The sequence below is a fragment of the Dufourea novaeangliae genome, unplaced genomic scaffold (genome assembly GCF_001272555.1).
Source record: "Dufourea novaeangliae isolate 0120121106 unplaced genomic scaffold, ASM127255v1 scaffold19, whole genome shotgun sequence".
In the NCBI taxonomy this organism is placed as follows: domain Eukaryota; kingdom Metazoa; phylum Arthropoda; class Insecta; order Hymenoptera; family Halictidae; genus Dufourea; species Dufourea novaeangliae.
Window position 1 is genome coordinate 18,276 of NW_015373889.1, and position 23,848 is coordinate 42,123.

General features: G+C 43.5%; 1 protein-coding gene across 2 annotated transcripts in view; it reads right to left on the bottom strand.

Moving 5' to 3' along the window:
* Positions 1-1,973: 1,973 nt before the first annotated feature.
* The window catches only part of LOC107185733 (ecdysone receptor), a 120,236-nt gene continuing 98,361 nt past the window's right edge, over positions 1,974-23,848 (bottom strand). The window contains exons 3-6 of one of the 2 annotated variants that reach the window (XM_015573500.1): positions 7,704-8,113; positions 6,860-7,117; positions 5,966-6,341; positions 1,974-5,306 (exon numbers count right to left, since the gene is read on the bottom strand). In XM_015573500.1, the coding sequence (XP_015428986.1) occupies positions 5,062-5,306; positions 5,966-6,341; positions 6,860-7,117; positions 7,704-8,113 (1,289 nt within the window). In that variant the 3' untranslated portion in view covers positions 1,974-5,061. Of the gene's footprint in view, positions 5,307-5,965; positions 6,342-6,859; positions 7,148-7,703; positions 8,114-23,848 lie in introns of both variants that reach the window. The other variant, XM_015573492.1, reaches the window with a different exon arrangement.

Here is a 23,848-nt window from a genome sequence, read left to right on the forward strand (position 1 = left end):
GTGTATATGTGTCTCTATATATTGCGCGTGTCTGCGTGTGTGCCGGTGTGTACAGCTTCTCCCCTTTTCCACTCGGCTCTGAATCCCTCTCCCCACCACTCTCCTTTCCCCCACCCCACCAGTCTTTCTCCCTTGCACTCCTCGGTCACTCTTTCTCTCTCTTTCTTACTCACTCAGCCTCTTTCTCTCGTTCCCTCGCGGAGTAACGTATTACCGGTTTCTGATCCGCCGATGGATGCGGTTCACCTTGATTCCCGAGCACCAAAACGCCCCCCACCCCAGGCGAATCTCTCAACGTAAAAGCGGCCCCAAGAGAAAATGTTGCTCCGGGGGATCCAGCTTCGACGCAATTCCACTTTTTTGTCAGACTCCTACCCAACCCTGTCCTCTATCTACCCTAGTATTAGGTAGATGGCATCGGGAATCACGGTGCGTGTCCATGTTGGTCACTGGGATCCTTCGTTTAACGGGGAAGCCTGCCTCGAGAACCGGGTCCTAACCTCTACGAAACGGTGTGTCGCGTTGACGACCTGCCGTCGACGGTCCGTGACGATTTTTGTTATTTTCTGCGCTTAAAAGGTACAGGGATCATCATCCACTCTCTATCCCCATTCCCCGGGAGTGTGTTTTCTTGCCTGGGTCAGTTCGACCTGGCTGTCTAGTCCCCTGAACACGCAAAGACCAACGTGTTCTCTTCTTACTGAATCCTTTTTATTGCACGACTTTTCTTGACTTGGCGTGTTTTTTAGCCAGCAGGATTACCCAAAATTCGAGTGTTCCTACCGAGTAGACGAGCTCCGATCACCTTCCAACGAGGTATGTAATTTAGAAATTTGTAGTGGGCTAAGATGGCCGGATGATTGGAGTGTTTTTAAAGTCACAAGGTTCGGCCAGAATTGTCACACAGGTAGAGATGAATGGAACGATGGATAGGAGCTCGTCTGCTTGGGGTTGTAGACCGAGCCAAATCTCTGGAGTGAACAGTGGGTCTTTGCTCGACGCGTGCCAGGGGACAGCCAAAGAGCGATTTTTGTGAACAGATTACATATCTAGCAAAGTGGTTCACCTAAAGCAAAATCGAAAGGAAGTCTCGAGTAGACGATTTTACAAGCTTTGTTTTCTCTCTCTCTCTTTCTTGCGCGCGCAGTACACTTAAACGTTATTCATTAAGAATTACAGAGTCGCAAAAACGAACGTGTCTTTCTTAGACGATCGCCGACCCATGGGGGACACCCTTTTGGTAACACATTGGCCCCCTGGCCATGGATCGACGACGCACGGCTACTTTAAAGATGTATAATAATAGGCAACATCGTCACAATGCGCTGGTGTGTCTTTAAGAAAACCCATCCATCCCCTATTTCCCTTCTACATTCACCATTACACATTCTCTCTTTTACTCTGTTCCTCTCGCAAAAAAACGGCGATGTGTCTGAAAGCACTCGATATATGGTGAGATGGCGCGAATGTTTGTGTGTGTCTGTGTGTTTGGTACAACAATGCAGAGTACAGGTAGCGTGCAAGTGTTTCTTGTCGTTTTGTGTGTCTCTGTACAGGTGGATGTTCCCTCTATCCCGATGACGTTGCCGCTGGGCCAGGTATTCTCCGCTTTATTGAGAGACTCTGAAGCTTTTGGTGTTTCTTTACCGATCTAGTGGGCTCATCATAACGTCATCTTCTTCTTCCTTTGATAATAAACCTGAAGGACCAAATTGACCTATCAGTGTGTGCCTCCTTTCAGTCCAAATGCAGTTCCAGGTCTCAGGTCGTAAATCATAGGTCTCGGGTTCAAAGTCCCGGTGTCCTTGGTGTTCTCTTCGAGACACATTCCCACTTTCAACGATTCCGTCAGCTCCACTGGCCCACACGTGTTTGTTCTTTGTCGCCAGCTGGTCTCTAAAAGCCTGCATCCAAATGCCTACGACGGAGGAGGTAAGAAAAAAAAAAAAATCGTTCTTTGTCGCCAGCTGGTCTCTAAAAGCCTGCATCCAAATGCCCACGACGGAAGAGGTAAGAAAAAAAAAAAACGCGGATTACACTGAACTTTCCCAACAACGTCTCCAGATGATGGTCAAGAGGTTCCCCTCGTTGATGTATCGGAGGAACAATCCATGTGTCTCGTTAAAATTGTACACTCTTGTACACTCTGCGGTGTGGCAGTGTCGGCCTTGCGGCGTTTTAGCTAGTGTACACGGTACTTCTTGTTTTGGTATCTCGAGGGCGGGTGTGTCGTTTGCCCAGGTTCGAGCCAGGCCATAATAACCAGGCATTTGGAGGGTGCGCTTTAAAATGATTGTTCCGTCGTCGCGATTCGTGCGTGGCACGGTGATAATCCGAACCGCGGGGAGACCGTCCCTTCTTAGGGGACGAAAGTCCAAAAAACGACATATACACACACTTATAACGACGCCGATGTGTGCACTGGCTTGATATTCATTTGCCTCGTTCAACGTGTGTGTGTGTGACAAATATAATGTTTACAATGGTAAAACACACAGTACGTGTATACGATGATGTTTTTTTTTTTTCTAGTCGTCCTATGCGAAGTTACTGGTTAGTCCTTTTCTCTGTTCTACGTATGGAACTGTCGCGCTATTATCCAGCTCTGTCCGCTTTCACGCGCTCACATTAGACTGTTTCTTTGCATCGAAACTCATGCCTCTTCTTCCCTCGCTTTGCATCTCTTCGTGTCATTCCATTCTTTAGCTCCTCTCTCACTCTGTTATACACGAATTTTTACGTTTCTTAGTATGTTTTTTCGTTTAACTTTGCAACTGGTATTTACTACGTATAATCAGTTAATAGCATAGAGTTACAGTGTTACAACATCGAGAATCTTAGTGTACATGTACCTGTAACGGCGTGTATGTATGTGTGTGTAGTGTATGTAGGTACGTGTCGATCGTATCTATCCGGTTGTCCACTTCTGCCGATGTGCGCGCCGTTTATAATTGCGTCTGTACGTGTTTCGATACTCTCCGTTCCTGTTTTGAGTCTCTATCTCAAGGAGCAGCCTACTGTTCGCAATTTCTTTCCGGCTCCCTTAGTATTTTTTGTCAACGATATTTTTATGCTAGCTTATTATGCCACCTGGGGATCCAACGAATCTTAGAATCCCCAACAAACCGATCTCATTGTCCTTGGATCGAATTCCAACTCTGTTCTACCCCATCCTTCGCGACCCTGTTCCGTGTTTCTCCATGTTTAAGATCTTTGTTCCTGCTCACCCATACATACTCTCTTGTCAATTTTGCGTCTTCATTTACTCGATCTCCTTCTTTCGCTTTCACCCCATTCACTTCTTCACCGTCTAAATAATTTTACTCCACGTTTTTCATCCACTCTCTCTCTTTCTCTCTTTCGCTCTTCCACATATTCACGCGACATTCTTAACTTGATTTTGTTGATTTCGTTTTTCCACTTCTTTTTTTTCTTCTTATTAAAAAATTAAAACGGACGGTTAAATTTCATGATTTCGTTTTGTCGGTGAGCCGATGTCCGTTGCTGAAGGCACAAGGCTTTGCACTTGAACTCTCGGTCACACCTAGCCTAGCTTCACTGACTTACTACAGCCTACTACCAAACTAGCCTCGCTTACTTAACTTCTTACTTACTTCCTACGATTTTTTACTCTTCTGCTACTACGTTATTCCCTTCATCTCTCTCTCTCTTGCCCTGCAAACACACACACACACACGCGCGTTCTCTCCCCATTTTCACATCCAGTCGCACGCGACTCGCGAGAAAAGAAAATCTCCAAGACGTCGCGCAAATGCCAAAGCCTCGTCGTCTTCGACCAATCTTCGTGTATCGCCTTCCCTTCAAGGAAACTCTAAGTTCCTTTGCTCATATATTCGACGTGATCACCCCTCAAAAAACTAAACGCAGCAAACCATCTCTCTCTCAGCAATCTCACTCTCTCTCACTCTCACTATCCCCCGTTTCCCCATTTCTCGTATAAACAATGTACATGCTAGCAATATATTATTATGCTATGTGTTTTGTGATATAGACTCTATGGTATTTTCATTTATGTATAATCGTATTCATCGTTTTTTGTTTTATTCTTCATTTTGTCTGTTACTTCGCGCACACAAATTCGGAACGAAATATTGTTTTCACGGGCGACCACCAAATCCCCGGGTGTGTCGCTGCTCAACAGCTGGCCCCCGGGACCTCCTATTCATTTTCTTGTTCTTCCCCGGCACGGCTACAAGTGGCGATAATCATATATATGTATATATTTTTTTTTATCATCCACACACCACACCTGATTACACGCACACACACGAATATCTCTCACACACTCACTCCCCTAATCAATCTCTCTCGCACCTCTTCCCCCTGCGTCCTTATCTCGTCAGGGGTTACATTCGTACCTACTCTCTCGCTAGAATCATCCTCTCTCGGGTACAACAACGCCGCGCGCCTGCCTTAAACCTGTACCTTATACAATTAAGACATTTACATATCGATTCCGGGAGTAGCCAGGTAGAGGATATAGTAATAACATAACTGTAGATAGCTCCTTATTACAGTCTCTGTACTGTCTCTACGTATCACAGCCTGGGTGCCTCGCCACTGCCTTCGATCATTATTATATTTTCATCCATTTTTTTCTTTTTTTTATTCCTCGAGCTCCGTTCCCCCCCATCCACGGGTTTGGGCTACCACCTCCGCGCCATCTGGCGAACTATCTCCGCGCCATCTGGTGGGCTCGAAGGCCACACTTCGTGGTCTTTACAGGTTAAGAAAAAAACCACGAATACAAGAATGGGATCTTGCACACGGCGGATCTCTTCAGAAACAAAAAAAAAAAAAGTAACCACGGCGTTCGGTCGATTCGCGACGCTGAGGGCGGCGGCAGTGGCATGCTGCTGGGGGGGACGATGATGCACTCTAGTACAAGTGTTTTCTCTCGCTGCGATCCAGCGTCGTCTTCGACGTCGCACGGGGACTGCTGCTGATTCTTTCGTCTTCATTTTTATCTTTCTTCTCGTAAACACTGGATTATTTTTAGCCGATCGGCGCCGCGGGCGCCGGTGACCGGCTACGGGGGAACTAGGGTGTCACATCCCAGATCTCGGCGAGGAAAACTGGCAGCTTTTTGTTCTTGAACTTCAGACTGAAGCACACCTCGCTGTTCTGGTTGCCGAGAGTCCGTAGTTCCGTCAGCACGGACAGCAGTTTCGCGAATATCGTGCCGGACTTCGGCCTACGACGATTGTCCACGTACGCCTTCAATGCCTCTAGGTAGATCTCCTGGATCTTCTCGACCTTCCAACCTTCCAGGAGGTTTGGCCTCTCTGGAAAACAAAGAATGGGACGTTTTCCCTTTTTCTTGGGGCGTTCTTTCAAACAGACTAACCGCGAGAACATGGTCTATTGATCGTAGAGTGAATTTTTCAGAACGTGAGAGGTTTGACCAGGAATGATACACAGTTTCTTGGTGACTGACGTAGTGATTACACTGTCATTCGAAACTTTAGGGTCGAAAGTTCATTAGTTTGTAAATTTCTTGACATTTAGGTTATGTTCGTGTCAGCCGTCTTCACTGAACCGTAATTGTTCCTGCGTTACCCCGAACTTTCTCACAGTGATGCATCAGAATGCGTGCGGATGGAAGATGAGACAATTTTTATGGTGTTTGACTAGATCAGTGTTTCCCAAGTGTAACCAACCGAGGGGCAATTTTAATATTCTTGGAGGCAATTAGCAAATCATTGACATTCGTCACCTCGTCGGCAACAGTTTCACCTACGTGCCTTTTGTATTTGAAGCAGCTATTGAACGTTTTCAGAACTCTGTTTACTATAATGCTAGGGGGTACCGAGATCTCTGAGACGTTCAGGTGGGGCATGATCCAAAAAAGGATGGGAAACACTGGACTAGATTCAAGGTTAATTTAGTTCTTTGGATCTGAACTATGATGCTCTACTAATGGTCGTATATCGTGTACACTTACCTGAGAATATAACAATGGCCGTTAACAACGCGTACTCCGCGTTGTTCACTTTCATGGCGTACATCTGCCGGCAGAAGTGCAACAGATCCTCGATCGTGTCGCCCATACCCGCCACGTTGTAGCTGTCCCTTGTGTACGGCTGATTATTCGCGAATATTATGCTGTCCGTCTGTACGTCGTACTTTCTCGCCATACGTAGCATCATCACCTCGCTGGAGCAGGCCTTCAACAGTGCGATCTGATCCTCGCGCAGCAGCTCGTCGAAGCCCGGTAACCTCTTCGAGAACTCGACGATCAGCTGCACCGTCAAGATCGTGATCTCGGTCAGATGCCTGAACTTGTAATCACTGATATCCTCTCCTTCCGATGGCTGATTCTGGAATGGAATATTGTTGCCATTACTTGTAGGGAGCATTCACTGACTTGAACATTTGGTTACGGATCAAAGACAATATAAGGCAAATAAGGAGGAACTAACATGGGCGTAGTCAGGGGACTGGGGGACACTTACCCCCCTGGAGGGAAAAAGGTGGCCTTCGCTCCACATCAGAAGTGAAAAAATGAATTCCCCCCCCCCCTTACTTGAAAGGGAAAAATAATAGAGTAAATCATCCATGAGTGTTCAGACGTCATTACCACTACTGGGTGCTCGACTGGTTACACAGGGGACCCCCAGTGGTAGGGATGACGTTTGACAATTCAGTGGAGCCTTCGAACACTCATCGATGATTTACTGTACTAGGAAATTTACCTTAAGATAAATTTTGCCTCCTCGACTGATAACTTGGCTACGCCTATGTGAGCTAACTTCTAGTATGAACAACAGGTTTATAGAGAGGGAATACGGAATTATCCCTAAAAGTTGGTAGATATGGAGTTGGCTGATCTACTTACTGTGATTCTTTTGAGATCCTCTTCACTGGGTTGCTCGTACTCATTCTGAAAATACACGAGCCTGTGTATCAGCTCCTCCTGTTCGGGGCTGATAGGCTTCACGTAGGCGTAAGGGCTGACCGGCGTTAGGATGCCGCTGCTGCCGGACGTGGACAAGGCCTCGGCCTCCGCTGGCTCGATCTTCACGCCCATTGGATCGGGCCGTATCCCGCTGCCCGGCGAACCGTTCATCGTTGTACTGTTCGGTTTGTCCTTCTCCTGCAATGCCAAATGAAGCATTTGAAATATCTGAAGCATCCAAAAAATTGTTCGTCGTCGATCAGCGACAAGATTCTACGCGACGGTACTTCCCAAAATGGTAAATAAAGAACAATATATATATAGGGTGTTCAATTTAAATCGATCCACTCTCGAATATTTCCGAAACTGTTGAAGATATAAAAAAAATGTGTTAGACAAAAATTAAATGGCATCAAGGGGGCACGCTTTTTTATAACTTTCTTCTACCTGAACGCGTAGAGGTCACTTGAAGGTCAACTTTGTTTTTTTTTTATATATATATATATAAACAGAATCGTAGATTTTTTAATGCACTAATTCGCCATAAGTGACTCAGCACTTTATGTGGGGAATAACGTATAGCATCAAATAGCGCATTAAAAAATATACGATTCCATTTAAAGAAAACAAACTTGACCTCCATATGGCCTCTAAGTGTGCCTCTTGAGATCATTTAACTTTTGGTCTGAAATATTTTTTAATATCGATATTCGAGTGGGTCGATTTAATTGGGACACCCTCTATATCGGACAAACTTTATGTACTTTTGCAATCGGATCACTACCTTCTGCGCCTTCTTCTCCTTGCGCTTCACAGCGCACTGGTATTCCGGCACAACGCACTCCGGCCTCATGCCGACGGTCAGACACTTCTTCAGCCTGCATTCCTGGCACTTACGCCTCATATACATGTCGATCTCGCAATTGTTCCCGTATTTACATTGATAGACCGCGTTCTTCGTGATGCTGCGCCGGAAGAAGCCCTTGCAGCCCTCGCAGGTCAGGGCGTTGTAGTGATAACCGGACGCCCGATCCCCGCAGACCAGGCAGAGTTCCTCCTGTTGCCTAGGCGTCGGTCCCTTCTTCTTCCTGGCGTCGCAACCGTCCGCCCCGCCTCCTCCGCCCCCTCCTCCACCTCCTCCGCCGCTGCTTCCATACCCGTTCAAGGATCCAGGCTGCGACAGTTCGTCCCTGCCTGCAAGAATAAAGTATTCGCAATTAGATAACTGGTGAAATTTCAATAAAATATCAGTTGGCACCAGTATGAAATTCTCACTGCACAGTAAATTCTCGATGAGTGCTCGAAGGCTCCTCGGCACTGACATGGAGAGGTCACAGGCTGACTTTTTAAGCCAAGTTATAAAATAGTTTATAAAATATTTAATGTTCTGTGACGGGGAGCCTTCGAACACTCATCGAGGATTTACTGTAGTTCCAATATAATAGCAATACATTTTAAATTCAGCAAATCTTTCTAATCTTCTAGTCAAGACAAATGACTGACGAATACTTGGCGAAATGGGATAGGATTTTGAATTATTTTAAATAGGATGCAGTTTTAAGGAAAGCAGTGGAATACTTATTGGTACACCTAATAATACATCGACAATCACTCGTTCTACGCTAATTCTCAGTTTCCAACAAATACTTTGCCAGTTTTCGACAGCAATTGCTACTTTTTGGGGATGTTTGTGAAGATTCTGGCTTTGACTAGTAATTACTAGTTAATAATATTCGCCAAGGTCGATCGGTACTATAGTTGCATTATCGTTTTCGAGGTTATCTATAGATTCAGGCGAGATAGGGATTAAAACTGGGTTAGGTACCGATTCTTTTTACATATTTCCATCATTTTATACAGAAAATCACCAAGTTTTTAATAAAGTACTCGGCAAAGTTCATCGGTGATATTATTCCAGCATCGGTTTTCAGGTTATATTCGCTGGGATGGATCGATCCAGGCGAAACAGGGGTCAAGTCTGGATTAGTAATAGATTCTTTTCTCCAATTTTACATAAAAATTACCGATTCCCGCGGAATGTGTTCGCTAAAGTCCATCAGTAAAGTTTCTAAAGTATTCTTTTTTAGGTTATGTTCCTTAATATATGTAGATCCAAACGAAACAGGAGGTTCAGGTCTGAGTTTCGTTACCGATTCTTCCTCCATAATTCCATCATTTTACACGAAAATTACCGATTTTTGCATAGTATTCTCGGCAAAGTTCACGAATAATCTTCCTCCAATATCGTTTTCGAGGTTATGTCGGCTGGAATAAATGGGATTCAGGCGAAACATGGGCAAACAGGCAGAAAAAACCATCTCGGTTCAAGAGCGAACGGAGGAAGGCCGGAATCGCGGGCGGAACACCGCGGCCAAGTGGCGCAATTTGTCCGGGCGAGTTCCTCGGCAAGGTTTCCGGTGATTACGAGAGAGAGACGCGTTACGGCGGCGCTGCGGCCTGTGGACGCGTGTGGTAGTAACACCCGTGACTCTCGTTCGGCGCGCCCGTGGAAACGGGTTCCAGTAACCTACGTGGCGACATCGTCTCTATTACCCTCTTTATCTGTGAAACTCGTCGAATGGAACGCCACGGCGGTCGGCGCGCCGAAGCGGGTAGAAGTCACGGTCGGTGAAAGTACGCCTGCACGCGCTCGCGCGCGCGCCTTCTTCTCTCAGCGAAGCGGAATCGAACGCCTCTCTCGCCCGTGGATGAAGAAGCCTCGAGACTATACGCCGCGAAACCGAGACCGCGGATGGGACGAGACACAACTGGTGCAACGTTTCAGAAAAATTACGCGACTTGGATTCCGTGTATCTTGTCTTGTAAAATAGAAAACACGAAATTGTTGCGATAAGGGAATGGTGTTTGTACGAAATGTTGTAATCATTGGCGTTACTAGGTTAGGGGCCAGGGAGGGGCTTGTCCAAAAATTATTGAAATATGTAAAAGAACATTCGTCAATTAGTAAAATCTTGTGTTAGAAAAAAGAAATGTGGGTAAATACAAAAAATACAATACTCTGTTCATTACGTAAAAGTATTAAATAAAATTGTATTAGCATTAAGCTGTTTAATTTTAACATTCTACTGTAACTAATAATCCTGTAACATCAATTGAAGGGTCGAATGCAATAAGGAAACTAGCGCTCCAGAATGCGAAAAATATTTTTGCAAAAAAAAAAAAACAGCGAATTGAAGTTTATATAGATTTTAACTATAGGTATCTGTACATAATATACTCTTGCTTTTAATCAATCTCCAATTTCTTTTCGTATTTTTTTTTATTTTTTAGAATTATGTTTATATCTTCCTATTCTTAGTTTTAGTGTTAAATAAATATGTAAATAATTATTGTAAAATCTGTAACTTTAGTTTGTGCAACCCACGTTGGGGAGCGTTATAGGCGAAAGTCAGGGGACTTGACCCCCCTCAGACAAAAATCCTAGTTACGCCAATGGTTGTAATAAGGGGGTAATATTTGTACGAATATGTTGCAATAAAGGAATAACCTTGTGTATTCTTACATTTTATTGTTAATTTTCTATATTCATATATAGTTAATTCTCTATATCTGTTTTCTAATCTGTTATTTGTTATTTCGTCGATAATTACGCATTTCTTTCTACGTAATCGTAAGGAATAATAATTGTGTTATATAACATGTAATAAATATCAAATGTTTACTATGTAATGAAAAATATTTTAAAACTAGAGTACCTAAGAAATAATAAAAAAAATAGTGGGAACAGCACATAAGAGGAACTATAACTTGGTTCGGATACGAGAGAGTTAAATTATGAAATTTATTTTTACTTTTCCCTATTAATTCTAGGCCAGTAAGACGAAATATTAGATTAATTCTAATTAAATAATCGCGTATGATACAATTAATTAAAACAGATAAGTTATTAGGCTTGGATTGGTGACAAGTTTAGCCACCATCAGGCTGTGGACACGAGATAAATACATGTACTGTAACTCAGGATTATTTTTCTCGGCGTTACAGTTTTCTTTACCGTGTTTTACAGTGTTCTTGTAATGAAACAATTCGAAGGAACGAGATTTTCTACCGCGGCGGAGAGCGAAGGTTACTTCTGAACGATTCCGCGAACGGACGCTCGAGGATGAATTGCCGCCTCTCCGGCTTACCCGGAAGTACTGATCGCTGTGAAAACATCCGCCTGGAACAGTGAGACACTGACCGGGCTAGGTGGTCACTCGGTTATTACCCCCCTTCTTCGTTGATCGAGGCAACGCACGACGACTGGCGATCCTTTCGCGTGCGATAGCTTAATTCTTCCTCATCTTTATGTCTGTTTGCTTTCTCTGGGAAAGTCAGAGTGTCCTTGCTCTGTTTGCCTAGTCCTAGAAACTTTTCATTCCAGAATCTCTCAACTAACACCTAGAAGTTGCTATGAAAGCTGACCCTGGAACGACGATCCTTGAGATTCACTTGGGTCTTTGAAGTTCGTAGTCATTTATATTCGGTCCAATGAGGGGACTAGTACATCACGAAGTATATTCTAAAATGCAAAACGTTCACCGTCCGAAGGTTACGGCAATCCAGCCAAAGTGAAGTTCCAGCATCGATCACCAGCCCACGTGGCTCTTACCTCCACAATTTGAGAGCAGCCAACGGGACCTTTTGGCGATGACAAATCGCTAGAAAGTTAATTATTCGTGAAACTGTGACTACGTGATCACGAATAGGGATCATCAATCACGCACAGGGGATATTTACGATCGAAACGCCTGATAGCGTCGCGGATAAAGCTAAGTAGACACCTTCACCAACGAGTTACCGAAACTTGGCTCCCCTCCCACGGTCAGATTCTCGCCGAAACTTCGAGAGACCAGTTCCCCAAAAAACGATCCCGCGACTGAGAAATCCGGTAGCACTGGAGAAACTCAGACCCGAATAAATCATGGGCATGACTCGACCGTACTGGCTTAAAATCGATACCATAACGAGTTTGTGTAGATTTTAGTAAGTAGCACATAACGACTCTATGTAGAGCCGAACGACCGAACTGCCTTCTCCATTCTGGATTCGTAAATCCTCTACAATAATATCGACCTGCATGTTTCTCCGAATTGGGCCACTGAGGGTACCATATCCTCAATGTACAACAACTCCAAGATCCTCTAAAGCAAAGTAGAACGATAGACTTAACAGGTCTTATAAAACCTCTGTCACTTGTTTTCCAAGATTACATAACCACACGGCACCTTCAACTGCACCAACACGGCAATAGGCATGCAACGTAGCACCCACCAGCGTCACAAAAGATAAAGAATCTCTCCAGCAGTTCCTAACTAGGTCCTACCCGCACTCTACCCAAACAGACCACAGAGTATACCAGTCATATACACACAGAGCCTATCCCCAAATAAATCAGAAGTATACTATCATTCAAGGTCCAAGTAACCTGCCAGAAAGAGCCCTCAACATATCCCAAATACTGCCAAAACACCTAGGGAACATCATAAAAAGCTTTCAGAACTTCCAAGGAACAATCACCCATATCAATATCAGCCCAAGTTCATCCAGAATATAAGGGGAGCATCATCTAGCAAGTGTATAAGACTTGGACGTTGCCAGCCTGTTTTCTATACTCTACGGCAGCAAGGTTTCCGTGCTAGTTAGTAGCTCTCTCACGGCAGAGCAGTGAGCGGCCTTGACTCTGGCTCGCCGAGTGGATGCCTGCGTAGCCACAGGTACTACCTACACACACGCACGTTCCCCTGCACGTGTCCTTCTCGTTCCCCCGGCATGCACAACAGACAGCGAGTCTTTGCCTCTCTCTTCACCGGCCAGCGCTCCTCCCCCCTCTGTACACACTGCCATTCTCGCTCCGTCACACCCCCTCCCCACTCTCGCCCGCCTCCTTTCGCCTGGTTGCCTCTCCGTTGCCCGCGTGGCGTGGTGCACGTCTTTTTCCGTCCCGATCCGCGCTGTCGCTCTTGCCAAGAGAGGAAAGCTAAAACGGGCCAGTGAGCGCTGCTGCCTTCTCGGCGAGCTACGTCGTGTGAATACACACATATACACGAGGGGCAAGGAGAACGGAGGAGATACGGTGGTGTGTCCTGGGATAGAGTTCCTACGGTGGCTGCACGGCGGCCACGGCCAACAGGATAGCCTTCCTCGTCGGTTTTTCGGCTGCCACAGGCCGTGCGCGGCGCTACCGACACACCACACATCGCGGAATCTCGACCGTGCCGAAGCCTGCCCCCCTTCCCTCCTGGGAGTCGAGGATTTCTGGCGATACGGACCGGGGAAAGAGATCAATGAACAAAATTTCGAGACGAGTCGGTAGTCAGAAATGTTGGGTCGATGTACAGGAAGTCGTTACCAGCGTACTTGAACACTGAACGGCACTTTGGGCTTAAGCCCTTGGACCTGGAATAGGGGGTCTGCTCGTAGTAACCTAATGCCGAGGTGTACGGCGACCAGGCTGCAATCTTGTGACGTTTTCAGATACTGATTAGACTGCGAATTTTTTTATGCGGAATAGTATGTTTTCCAAGGGAATTTATGGAGACAGGAGCTAATGTAGGGATCCCTTTTTTGGGTATCCTAGAGGCTTCAGATGAAATTAGAGGACTTGCTGCATTTGATGAAAGTTTTGTTCCTTATTCTATTTTACACAGCCCTATAAGCTATAATTACACGAAATCTACTGTCTATTAACCGGGAACTCTTTTCAAATGCTATTTATCCTCACAAGCTGACGAAAATGGAATCCATCGTTCCATACAGTAACATAATCTGAATTAAATTGTACGGTATTGGGTTAACTATTTCTTCCTAAATACGCCTATACGTAAACCTGATACAGTTTTACAGTTTAGATTCTTCACTTCGAAGACAGGACCTACGTTAGAACATCGGAAATATTCAAATTAATCTGCTTTTCCTACAGATGTCCCCAATTTGCCAGACTTTGGGTCATAGAGGATGATGAGTGTCTTTGGTGGTATACGAATAATTTAGGGACGACGGAAAATTTTCGGGTGACCGATTAAACAACGTGAAGGTTCGATTCCAATGGTGGAGGATCGAGGCTTGAGAACGGTGGGAGGATCGTGTGGCCGCGGTGACTACGACGCCGGGACAAGATGGACGACTAGCGGCACATCGCCTCTAATGCCGGCTGACTATCATTGAAGTCTCTGGAAATATACGCGGCAGCCGTAATTCCATGAGATATTGCAAACCGTGCCGCGTCTCCAAGACAGCTTCTCTTTCATTCCTGTCACATTTCACGAGGGGGAGGAAAGAGGGGGTTGCGTGGTCTTTTCGAAATTAAAATTCCCCGGTTGAACGCGATTTCAGCATCGCCTGACTCCCCCGTCTAACGATTTCAACCGAGTTACGAGACCTGGCGACCAACTCAGGCGAAAACGACGACCCTATTATTCGAAAATGATTTTTAACTTACTTTTTTTTTTTCATTTCTTAATATTAAAAGTAGAGTATATCCTCTTATTACACGGGGGATATGTTCTGTGGTATTCGAGAGACATGACACAATTATATGCATATGAATATACGTGTTTTGTAAGTCACGTTTATGCAGGGTGTCCCGAAAGTAACAATGTATGCTGTGGTTCCAAAAAGCTCCAAGTTTCAATTATGATGAAAGTTTGCAAATTGAACGTATATAAAAGGATTTTTAACGAATTAGAAAATTAATATTTTCTACATCTATACATTTATGTATATTGATATATTTCGTAAAGGTGAAACAAAAAAAGGATTCATAGCTTCTAGGACAGATCCATAGAGTTTCCATCGTTAAAGTATAACCTATACATTTTGTTATAAAATAGTTAATATTACCTCGTATGTTAATAAATAAATGTTACCCTTTTTAAAAATAAATTCTGTACCAGTAAACAAAAAATGACTTTCGTGAGTGACTGTACACAACAACTGCTCCTTATTTTCATACCATCGTAAAAAATGAAGTCTTTTTAGTGCTTGTAAGAATTGAACGGTACGGGATCGCGTAGAAACAAGAGGAAAGGCGACCTTGCCCTGCCCCCTGGTGTGTCCCTTTAAATGGCGGCACCGAAGCTCTCTCTCTCTCTCTCTCTCTCTCCCTCTTCGTTTCTATTAGCCTTCTGTTGTCCACACGCGGATACACACATAAAGGACTCGCGCACGTAACTAATGGATGTCATATCCGGTCACGGTACGCGGGGTTTTGATAAGATCTGAAAACAAAAGGAAAAGAAGCGGGACGGCGGAGAGCAACGAGGAGAAACACGCGACGGCCATATTCGCAATCGGAAGATAAACATGGGTGCAGTTGCATGGCGCGGCGGAGAAGAAAAAAAATTCCCTTCCGGCCGCGTGGGCAGAGAACAAGGATTTTTATTCATGCGACGAATTAGTTTCACCGAGATTGTTGCCTGCGATTTTCTTTATGCGTCGCGAAATGACGAAGATTCTAATATCCATTTTTCTGTCGAACGGAATTATCGTACGGCCGAAAAAAAGAAAAAAAAAAAAAAAGAGTCCAGTGAATAATGCATGAAACACGTCTCGAAGCATATCACATAAATATGTTATATGTTGTTATAAATTCGTATTTTTGAATGGATTCACATCCTTCGCGGAAAAACATCGACGGCGTGCGTAATCGATTCTTTTCTTGTATGAGACCCTCGTTCTCGAGAAAATCCATTTGGAAAGTGTGATCGTGAAATGTAATTTGTCGAATTTAAAGAAAGTGGTATTACACGATTTTTATTCATTTATTCCATAGAGAATTTAATCTGTTAATGAAAAATGTTTATAATAAATCTGAGCGCCGAAGACCGATTAGTTGATTAAGGAATTATGTCATGATCGATTTCCGCGACGCGTGACCATTGAAAAATCAAGGCGCACAAAGGGACAATGGACACACACACGCGCGCGCGCGCGGCCGATGAAGAAGAGAAGAAGGAGGTAAACCAAAGAAACGAAGAAGGACAAAAACGAGCACAGGAAATCCATGAATCATCGACGACAAATTTATTTTCGTTGGGAACGATCCTACGCAACGTGGACGATTTCGAAGGCCTCGAAAACTCATTTCGTATTCTCCGAGAGCGGCCCGCCTTGCATGTTGAAACTACAATCGTAGGGGGACTTTTAATCCACCTCGTTTTCTCAGATTTTTTGGAAACATATCGTTCCGAGTCGCCACACTCGATACCGATTCCCAAAATTTTCTCCTAATTTCCATCAATGACACGTTCCTTATAATTCTTATTCACACAGAAAAAAGGAAAAATAAAAAATTGAACAAAAGCACGTATAAAATTTGAATGTATATTAGACGACGGTCACCGGTGACCGGCGTGATGTGAAGGAAAGATTTTGTGTCTGTCACCAGTGACCGACGTGTCGGTGAATGCGTCAAGAAAATACGTTGCAATTGGTTTCAGCTACCCAGAAACCATAGCCGCGGCAAAAAAAGGAACGGACTGAATTCTCCCAACAGCCAGTGTTCGTTAGAACGATGGGAGCTAATGGAACACGATGATTCCTGATATTTCCACGCCAGGTAGCTATCGCGCTGATCCAGCTGAGCGTAACATTGGATTTATCCTTGAACCGGAATGACTGTCGTGGATCGAGCGCCGTGGACGACGAGACGACGGCGGGTCGCTGAGAAATTTCAAGGAGAAAATTTAATGATATTAACGGACTCGACCGACAGTTGGCTCTTGCGCAAGCCAACTCGTCGAAACCGTACCATCGAGGTGGAGGAGGACGAAGTAAAAGAAAAAAAAAAAAAAAACAGGTGACGAGGACAGAGGTTCGTTTTCAACCGGGACTTTCGCGATTCGCGCGCGCTTTCTTGCAAAGTTCTGATTTACACACTCGGAACTGTTGCTGCTGCGATCGCTGCGAAGAGACCGTCGAGGGGACACTCTGTTAACGCGAAAGTCGCCACACGCGAGAACGCGCTCACCGGATACGGTACTTTTACCGGGAGGGAATTCCACCTTCGGGTACCAGCACAGAGAAAACGCTGGCATAGAGCCCTCCCCCCTGCGTGTCAGCGTTTCCCAACCCAGGAATAGGGTAGTCAGAATCTTGCTTCTAAAGTAAACCGTAATACCCCACCCTATATAATCTAGAATTTCGGAAATACAGACGAGAACTTACACTGTTTCACTTTGACCTCCAAGGTACAGACTGTCATAGAACCGATGGCAGAGTCAATATTGACCCACAGTCGTAGAAAGACTAGACTAAAAGTTAGGCGATTGTGATATTATCGACAGGTCACCAATGACCCAACTATAGGTGCTTGAGGGTCAACAGATGTCAAACTGGCAGGACGCATCGGTTCTGAAGCAAGTTCGTCCCCCCGGAAACAACACCGTCCAAACAATCGACACACATCGGCATTCGGATTGTGCCGTAAGCTGGTTCTGAATATAGACCGGTGGTACTCTAATTACTTCTGCGCTTGATAGTCGGCCAATTTTCAATTTATTTTCACCTTCAATTTTGCCGCGTGTCGTTCGCAGGAAAGGCCGCGTCTCGGTTCGGTCTTCTATCTGGGACGGAGGATTAATCAGAGCGTCCTGGATCGGACACCTGAACACTTTCGTTCATGGATGATCAGGTCTTGGGACTAGAGGGATAGTTTTCCAATGTTAGCTGATCCATGTCAGGGACGGTGGACGGTTTAACCGGTCTACATTGCTTGGATTGATATTCTACAGATGCTATCTTATAGAGCTACTTAATAGAAAGATCACTGGACACAGAAAGATCAAGCTAAAGCCCTTAAGGCTTGGGAACTAAACACCTGAACAGTTTCGTTCATGGATGAGCAGATGAACAGTTTTCCAGTTTTTGCTGATCCATGTCAGCAACAGTGGACGATTTATCTAGTTCACATTGGTTAGATTGATACTCTGTAGATACTGTCTTACAGAGCTACGTAATAGAAATATTACTGGATGTATAGCAGTCCAAAAACGAAGCCCTTTAAGGCTTGGTAGCTAAACGTTTAGGGGTGAACACCTGAACACTTTGGATAATCAGTCTAGGGACTAGAGGAACTGTTTTTCCAGCTTCTACTTGTTCTTTTCAGGACTTTCATGAATGATTTATGCATTTATCTAGCTTCATGCTAGCTTACAGAGTTAGAACAGTGAATATATGTATAGTGCACTAAAGATTGAGGCTTGGAAGCTAAACGTCCTGAACATTTTCGTTCATGCATAATCAGTCTAAAGACTACAGAGACTGCTACTTCAGTTTTTGGTCCAAGTCAGGAATTTCATAATGGACTGTTTATCCATTCCATGTGGAGAAAATATTATGGTGATGTTTGATAGAGTTGTGATCACTTGACTCACAAAGGCCTATGGATGCTACCCTGGGTGCTAAACGACTCGAGCGTACAGGTTGAGAGACACTGTCTCCACAGGTTTCTGATATCGTTCCCCATGTATATACGTGGCTCGTTACCATTCCGCGCACGGCTCACCAAGCCACACACACACACACCGAGACACCACTCGACGACTACGACCACCGTCGACCCACTTCTCCTGTTTGGCCGATCGTTTTGTTGGTCGACGCTTAATCCGAAGTAGTTTTCCCGGATCGGGGAAAAGTTCCGACGGATATACCGTCTACGACGACCGCGGGCTAACGGCCGAGTGCTTCGGAACTTATAATGTCATCGTCTTGAAGTCCAACCAGCGAAGGAATTATCATTTTTATACTATTCGGTTAAACCCTAAATTGCCTGGCCCGTCTATGCCCTAAGTTGGTCGAAGATTACAATAGCAGACTCGATCCAATATCAGTGGTTCCCCTATCTTGGGTTTGTCTAGTTGTACATTAGGGCCGAACCAAAAATGTATATTTTGACAAATTGATTATTGTTAACTGTTTATTGTTAATTTCGTAAGTTTCTTCTGAGAAGAAACATTTGATCGACAGGTACGTCATTATCGAGGTAGTCAGGCTTTTACGCTGAGGCAATAGAGGAAGTCCCAGAAGCTTCGATTTACACCAAACTCGATCGCCTTATAAGGATCAACCTGATACATCAGATTACCGTGGCTAGACGTTCCTTCTACGCGATCGAGTCTCTTCTTTCTCAAGTGAGAGTGACCCACTGACCCCTTGCTGCCTTTCCTCTCTCCCTCTTACTTTGCCTCTCTCTTGGCCCTCTTTTCTTTCCTCCCTTCTCACGGCTCACCTTGGAACGTTTCAAGGAAGTTACACGTGGAAAAATGGATCACACGAGTGGGAGAGGGAATTGATATTTTTCGACGTCGATCGACTGGATTGCACTCGAGTGACGAATCCTACGAGTCTTAATCGATCTTCATGCGAAATTTGGGATATAATACAACCAGCCACTTTTTAAGAAAATGGTCACTGTATGGAACAAAAAATGTCAGTGCCATTTTTTAAGAAATGGTCATTCTATGAACCAGGAAATGTCAACTCACCGATTAGGAAATGGTCACTATACGAACCAAGAGATGTCAAGGTGCCATTTTTTTAAGAAACTGTTATTCTATTGACCATGAAACGGCAAGGTGTATTTTTTTAAGAAATGGTAATTCTATGAACCACGAAACGTCAAGGTGCCTTTTTTTAAGAAATGGTAATTCTGTCATATTCTGTCAAGATGAAACATTTTATCAAAATTATTGGTTCTAGTGCTAAAATAAAGCGGTTTCTATGTTTTCTCTTTTGATACCCAAAGTGAATGGAATTTTCGTGCAATTTCTGAAATCGCCCTCCGAAGAAAATGTGTAGTAATGTTTCGGTAATGCCAGAGCGGAGACTTCACCGTGGTTAATTGCTCTCAAATTGCAGCGTGGAGTAAGATAATTACGCGGGCTCGTAGTGCAACGTCGCTTTCCTACTGATTCTGCTTCGCGTGCAAGAGGGTTTATTACGAGGCAACCCGTCAGACAAATATTTGGATTCAATTTTACTCCCCTTGACGGACAGCCTTTTTGTTCTTTTCCCTTCGTCCCTCGAACAAACTGGGGAAATGGAACAAGTTTTCAACAAATAATTCTCGGACGACGAATACGGGTCACTCGAGACCGAAAGTTAAAACCTTGGGTTACGTTGTTAAAAATGATCCGGCTCAGTCTTGCAAGGACTAAACGTTTTTTGTTTTCATTCTTTAAAAACTTCCAATTCTGAAAAACTGATGACTCGTGAATGTCGATTGGAAAACGGAACATAAAAGCGAGGAATCCCAGACACGGTTTCGTAATTTCGAATCGTTGCACGTAATTCTTTGCAACCGGTGACGAAAGTTTCCGAGAACGGTGACGGAATGTGAAAGGACGTACAAATTTTTGCGCGTTTCGCGCGCGGTTTTGTTGTCGAGACCCATTAATTCTCTGCCTGTTTGCTCGTCTAATTCGCGTGTCTGGTGCTTGCGCTTTGAGGGGAATGCGCTGCGATAATACTTCATACGTAAATATGGTAAAATACTGAAAATGTAATCGTGACATAAAAAGAAACTAATTTTCCACGAGACCGAGGAAATTCTATTTCTCCTTGTTAATTAAACGGATCACCTAAAAAGCTCAACATAAAAAGAGATGAAATCATTTTTACTTTTTTTATCAATTATTTTTTCTTTTTATCAAATTAGATTCATGTATTATGGAGTTTTATCAGATTATATTTACCAGAAAAAAGAGAGTAACATATTGAAAATATACTGACTGGGTCAATTATGACACGTGCAATGGAAAACGGTACACAGTAGGGATTTTCCGTACCTGAACTAACAGGTAGACAGAAGTGTTCGGATAGTCGAATGTTCCGATAATAGAACGTTCAGATAGTGAAACAATAGGATACTAGGTCATTCGAACGCTGATAATCACTTCGACAACAATTTTTATCTAGGGTTAATTATTTCAAGGCTTGAATACTAATCTTGAACGTTCAAAATCCACAATAACCTAATAAACTTCTCAATCCAATTTCAATTCCACAGCCATTTTCAAAACGTAAAAACGAATCTCTGTTAAATATTTTTAAGTGAATAAATGTTTTAAAAAATGCAGTTTCGCATAAAGAGCGGGGGGGGAAGGGGGCGTATCTATTAAAATGAATATTTCCACGAGCAACCGAAGATTAGAAATCTGTATTAAAAAAAAAGGGGGGGAAAATAATCCCCACAAATAAATACAACGGGGTGCCTGAATTTCAGCCCGGTGTTTTTCCAAGCGTTTATGCAAAAAAGAGAAGGGAAAAAGTAAGGTATTACAGTGGGATATTATCGGACCTCCACTCGGACGCGCGTTTGTAATACACAACCGGGTGGATTTTACGAGGGCCACTGCGTGGAACGAGTTTTCGAGGTGTAGTTTCATTTTCGACGTTGCTGTTCGCTCGCGTCCAGTTTCTACACGCGGATATATACCCGCGTCTAACGGTTCCTTCGTCGCCGAAACCGTGCGCACGCGCTGGGCCTCCTGCGGCCAACCGGAATATTTACGAATCGTGGTACAATCTAGCACGGCCATACCTATCATCCGGTTGGAATTCGATGACCCATTTCGGTTGGGAAACGGAACCCACACGTGTGCGCCGTGGCGGTAGAGGCCAAGAAGGAAGACTGTCGACAACGTCACGATCGTCACATGAAACCGAGGACGACGCACCACGTGTAGTCGATTGCATTCAGAAACGTACGTGTGTATGGTGGGGGTGACACGGCCTCCCGGGGTGAAACGATCCACTCAATTACAGTTGATTAAATGGGGGATGGGGGAGATCGTCAATGATCCAGGGTAATCCACGACTATTTATATTTTTGGTCTTAAGTGTGTTATTACGAGGAAATTATTGGACGATCGATAGAAATAAAATGGGCATTCGCGACGAATTTTCGGGTGTCTGAAGATGAAGTGATATTTCAAACACTTATGAGTACTAGATATATATACTATGAGTACTGTAAGTACTATTATAGCATACTATATCATATGTGCCCATAAGTGCTATAAATACTATTATAATGTACCATGAGTACTGTAAGTACTGTTATAGTATATTACATTATACCATGAGTACTGTAAGTACTGTTATAGTATATTATATATACCATGAGTACTGTAAGTACTATTACAGTATAACATATTATATCATAAATACTGTAAGTACTGTTATAGTATATTATATTATACCATGAGTACTGTAAGTACTATTACAGTATAACATATTATATCATAAATACTGTAAGTACAATTAAAGTATACCATATTATATGTGCTCATAAGTGCTATAAATACTATTATAATATACCATGAGTACTGTAAGTACTATTATAATATATTATATTATACCATGAGTATTGTAAGTACTATTATAGTATACTATATCACACCATAAGTGCTATAAGTACTTCTACAGTATAAAGTATTATAGTACTGATAGCATACTACTAATTAAGTACTACAAGTGCACTATAAACACTACCTTCAAAATCACGAAACATTTCCGCCTCGAAATTCACAATACATCTCGACATTATTCGCATTCATTAATGACATCATTAAAGTCCTAGAAACCGTCTGGCAACCCTCACTCAATAATTACTAGAAGACTTCTACAATGAACCCTTTTCTCGGATCCTCAAAGGTGAAAGGCCTGTAAACAGAGCAATGGCGGAACGATTGATCGCTACTTCCACCTGAAAACATCGACCCCCCCCCCCTCCCAAAGGATGCCTGGTGTTATTTCGATCTTACACTCCTCTCTGGGTTTATTGCATCGTGTGACGTCTGTCGGGTTGCAGGTACACGGTATATGCATACACACGTCGGCTTTAAATAACGCGATGCGTCACGTATACGTGTGTCGGTACGATGCACGCGGTGAACCATTGTGTTTTCGTTAGGCGGCGACAGCACCAGCGGCGGCGCGGTACCGATGACCCGGAAACTGGGTCACGGTCCTCCGGCTTTTTCCCCCGCGAATGATTCACGGTTTCATCCGGGAAACCTAGACGTCTATGATCTATCATCGCGGGACGTGCTCTGCTCGCCATTTCGCGATTATTAAACAATTTGCATAATTGGCAAAAAAAAAAAAAAAGTAAATGAACAATAGGCCCTAGACGAAATAGTTTTTCTGTAAATAAAAAACTGTAATATTTCATTGTTTTGAACAATCTAGACTAACTATGTTGTGCAGTGTGTTTTTATGGACGTCGGGTCACTAAAGACCCGTACCGTAGATATGTACAGATTTATAATAAATATTGTTTGCTCGCAATTTATATTTTTTTTTCTCATCTTATATCATTCTGTATATGCCAGTCCTATTTCGAAGAAAATAGTCTTCGAAAGTCATTTTAGCAATGATTGTTTGAAAAAGGAAGTTTAGATGTATTCTGTTTCAGTATGCATATCCTTTAGTGTCTGGTATTTGTTGTAAAATTCCTATTATTTCCCCAAATAGGTAGTTACTTTCTAAACACCCTGTATAATTATGTATTTTTTTTTTGTAAATTGACACCGTTGACGAAGGTATTTGTGACTCAAATGGTCAGTAAGATCCATTAATGCTGAACGGGCGCCAAGTCAAAGCAATATTGAACATTTTTCTAATAGTCCATAGATTTTACAGGAAAAAGTGTTTCATCAAAACCAATGATTTCAACGATTTGTATCTTCCACATAACGAAATATGTTTTCCAGGTATTCCAATTTACCCGAAATTAAAATTTTTTTTTCACAATTAAAAGAAAACTTTATGTTCCATCATTAGTTCCAAGTGAAATTTCACAAAGGGTTTTCAATCGATCGATAATTGGAGAATCCAGGGACCCATTAACGAAAACCGGCGACGTGCAAATTACTCCGCCCCGCGCAGGTGTGTTATATCGTTTTAATCGTTCACAGAAAGGAC